This window comes from Trichophyton verrucosum, assembly GCF_000151505.1.
Source record: "Trichophyton verrucosum HKI 0517 chromosome Unknown contig00375_1.f1.exp, whole genome shotgun sequence".
Classification (NCBI taxonomy): domain Eukaryota; kingdom Fungi; phylum Ascomycota; class Eurotiomycetes; order Onygenales; family Arthrodermataceae; genus Trichophyton; species Trichophyton verrucosum.
Window position 1 is genome coordinate 18,468 of NW_003315387.1, and position 3,938 is coordinate 22,405.

Sequence of the window (3,938 nt, forward strand, 5' to 3'; positions counted from 1 at the left end):
AGTTGCGGGAGGTTGGAGCATTCTGCATACCCGTCGGTGCGTGAAACTGTTGACTGATCGATATCTTCGGAGTGCATATAGAGATAACTAAGTACCTAGGTAAGAATCAAACTGTCTCCTCTGGTCCAGCTTATTCTCAAAGTCTCCAATCGGGCGTTTCACATTTGGTTCCCGATTTCCGATAACCCACTACAAAACGTGGCACGTTCGTTCTATTAAGGACCGGATTCCACAATAGCCGCATGTAAACAGCCAGTCTTCTGCACACCATCTGGTCGAATGGGAATTCAAGGAATGGAAAACTGTTTATCGTGTTATCGGATGTCAAGGACGGCGGTTAAAACGCCCGATGCCAGTCACCGCTTCAACGGGAGAGCTGTCTGTCAAGGGGAGGTTAAAACTTACGGCCCACGTAGCTGAAAAGACTACGGTTCGAAGAGCCCAACGCCTAAGTGCCGTCCTTGTTCGATATAGAAATCAACACATAGTAGTGTCAAATAACAAATGGGGTCAGGAAGCTCGTCGGGAGTATGGAATGCAAAAGGGATCTACTGTAACACAAATTCTCCATGGAGAGGGGCAGCGCTGAACGGTAGTTATGTACGGACACTCTGTCTGTTTATCCTAGCAATTGACTTACGGCCCAGCCGTCTCTCAATGGAGTGCTAGATAGTAGATAATAGTAGCAATGCTCTTTAAGACCGGCGTACAGCCCTGGCCACACCAAGGAGCGATGTATGTAGAGTGGGCGAAAACAAAGGCAGCAATATCCGCGCCAAGTACCGCCATGCATGGGATTTCCCCCGTCTCTCCAGGAAGGAAGACGGTCCAGAGTCACGGCGATCCGTAACCCCGGTCTCATCCATGCGTCAAATCATATGAAAGACGGACAATCATGACCTTAATTGGCATGGTGTGTGAAGAATCATGCCCAATCTGGGCTGCTTCTGGAGGACTCACCCGAGTATCAGACTTGTTCGGAAAACGCTACAGCGATGCTTATGGTAGCTCTATATTCAGATAGCGCTGGCAGCATTTTCGTATATATAGAATATATAGTAGTTATGCAAAGAAGTGGGGATTTGTAGAGGAGAGCAAGCTGCCATCCACTGGCCCCTATAGCACGTTTGCAGGGAGGTGGATCACAAGCAGAGGGATTTCCCGGAGTCCATGCACAAAATTGCAGGGTTAGGGAATGCACCTTGAACGCAGGCAATTGAACGCCGGGCCAGTTGCTGTAGCTCGACCGGTTTAAAATCTCTCAACACCCTCCCTCTCGCCCACTGTCTTTGAGGCGTGACTGGTTGCCCTCGACAGTACCACATTCGTTTCAATTTTTCTTTTCATTTTCAGGCACTATGGATATAAAACCGGGAGTTTTGCAGCATAGGCCGGAGGGCGAGCTTGTGGTGGACGATGACGCTATCGAGTTCCTTGAAGATTGTGAACATCGAGAAAAGCAGCTTATTCGACGGATAGATTGGCGATTGCTGCCTATCATTGGTGCGCTGTATGCCATATCCCTCATTGACAGAACCAATGTACGACCCTCACTCTCGTCCAAATGTGAATCCAGGAAGCAAAGCTCACACAATTCACTAGATTTCGAGCGCCCGTATAGCGGGATTGGACAAAGAGTTGAAACTGTATATTGATTCTCGGTACTCCGTCGTTCTGCTAGTGTTTTTCATTCCGTATTTCATCTTTGAGGTACACCAATAACCACCCTGCAATTTAACTGAAGGCTTTCACTGACAATGTGAATATAGCTCCCGTCAAATCTGCTTTTGCGAAAAGTTGGCAGTGCCACATGGCTGGCCGGTATTTCACTTGCCTGGGGATCGATTATGCTGGCATCGGTAGGCGCTTCTAGGTCTAGATATGCAGATGGACGTGAAGATTGATAACGTTCCTGCTAGGGCTTCGTTCACGACTATCCAGCTTTGGTCGCTTGTCGATTCTTCCTTGGCTTTTTTGAGGCTGGTAAGCTCAACAAGTGTGTAGGTGGTATGTCCTGTTGACTAACATGGAGAGCAGGATTATTCCCGGGATGTGTTTATCTTGTCTCATGCTGGTATGTGAGATATGAAGTCCAGACCAGGTATGCACACTCTTCCAATTTACAGGTTTCAGTGGCGTTCCTGACCCTTAGAAATGAAAGGCTGGCCATTTTCTACCTCATCTCGGTCCTCGCTAGCGGCTTTTCAAGTATCCTATCCTTTGGGCTCATTCAAATGGAGGGTGTTGCAGGCTTTCATGGATGGAGATGGATCTTTGTAGGTTTCCCAGTTCTCACCATGCGACTAAGAGGCACATCAGGATTAATCATGGAATATAGATCGTTGAAGGAGCCATGACCCAGGCCATCGCGATAGCAGCTTATTTCATTATCATAGATTTTCCTGACAAGGCCTCAAAGACACGATTCCTTTCATCAAACGAGGCAAAATACATCTCACACCGACTGGAGAAAGACAGAGCTGACTCGGTCCCTGATCCACTCACTCTTGTTAAGCTGAGGATCCATTTGGCAGACTGGAAGCTGTGGACATTGTAATTCATCCCGCGTTTGACTTTTTTCTTTTTTCCTTGGAGGTCGACACAGAGGCTGATGAATATGTGTATAGTTCGACGATGTTCCTGGCAACCACAGTTCCAGCGTAAGTGCCCCATACACAGGAAGGAATTCAACAACATTGACCATGGAGACTAATCTGGGTAACAAGATATGCTTTGACATATTTTGCCCCTATTATCATCCGGGTAAGTAAGATCATATACTCTCCAACACTTTGTTTCGCACATGCTAACTCGTGTGGGCGTGGTAAGGCTATGGGGTATTCTCCAGCCATAACTAGTCTTCTCACAGCGCCTCCGACGATATTTGCCTGTGTTGTAGCGATGGCACTGTCCTGGGTGGCCGACAAGTACCGCATGCGAGCACCCATCATCGCCGTCCAAGCCATCATTTGTATCATGGGTCTGATGATAACAGCATATCACCCAAACAACAACATTCGTTACTTCGGCTTCTTCCTTGGAGCAGCTGGCTGCCAGGGAAATATCCCAGCCATCCTCGCTTACCAGTCAAACAATATCCGGTTCCAGTCCAAACGAGCTGTGGGCAGTGCCTTGCAGATTGGATTCGGCGCACTGGGGGGTATCATTGCTTCGACAGTGTTCAGACAGCAAGACGCGCCTAGGTACGTACCTGGTCTCTGGGTGACGACCGCCTTCCAGCTGTTCATCTTGGTGGCTGTGGCATGCACGACACTCGTCTTCTGGAAGAGAAACAACGAGGTCGAAGAAGGCAGAGCAAGGAGGCCCATCGAGGGACTGGAAGGATTTAAATACACCCTCTAGAGGGTTTCCATTGATATTTTTGCTAAATAACCTCAGTAGTAATATAGCTAATCTTCCTGCATGAAATACTTATATCGGGTTTAATTAAGCTCTTGTGTCTTTTCTGGTTCTTCTTCCAATATTAGACTTTACCACGTGATTATAGTACGGTACCGGTACCTGAAACGGCTACTGATACAGTTACCGTTACAATTACCGTAATTACCAAACCAAAAGTCAAAAAAGAAAGAAAGGAAAAAGTAAATAAACATCGACTTTTTGTTTTTTTTCGCTTCTTTTTGGGCATCAAAAGCAAAAGCACACTGCACAGCAGAGCACGAAAGTATGAGGCGAAGGAAGCAAACAAGGAGGAAAACAGAGGGAAAAAGGAAGGAAAGCCAAATATAAGAAAAGAAAAAGCCCCCAGAAGCCCTCCCCGACACAGAGGTAACCAGCGGTATCGCGTTCCGGGGGCCGCACAGCAGGCATCTCTGGGGAGGTACGGAGTACATATATTTTACCTATATACGCCACGGTTCCACCAGGTCGTGAAGGTGAGGCCTGACAAGAGCATGCAGTTCGTCCAATCTCTGGCT

At 47.5% G+C, this 3,938-nt stretch overlaps 1 protein-coding gene across 1 annotated transcript; it reads left to right on the top strand.

Moving 5' to 3' along the window:
• Window positions 1–1,887: 1,887 nt before the first annotated feature.
• On the top strand, window positions 1,888–3,363 carry TRV_04933 (uncharacterized protein; the record flags this gene model as incomplete). The annotated part of the gene is made up of 5 exons (XM_003020926.1): window positions 1,888–1,983; window positions 2,127–2,276; window positions 2,339–2,553; window positions 2,628–2,660; window positions 2,859–3,363. 5 exons carry the CDS (start codon window positions 1,888–1,890, stop codon window positions 3,361–3,363), a joined length of 999 nt encoding a protein of 332 aa, XP_003020972.1.
• Between the last annotated feature and the right edge of the window lie 575 nt (window positions 3,364–3,938).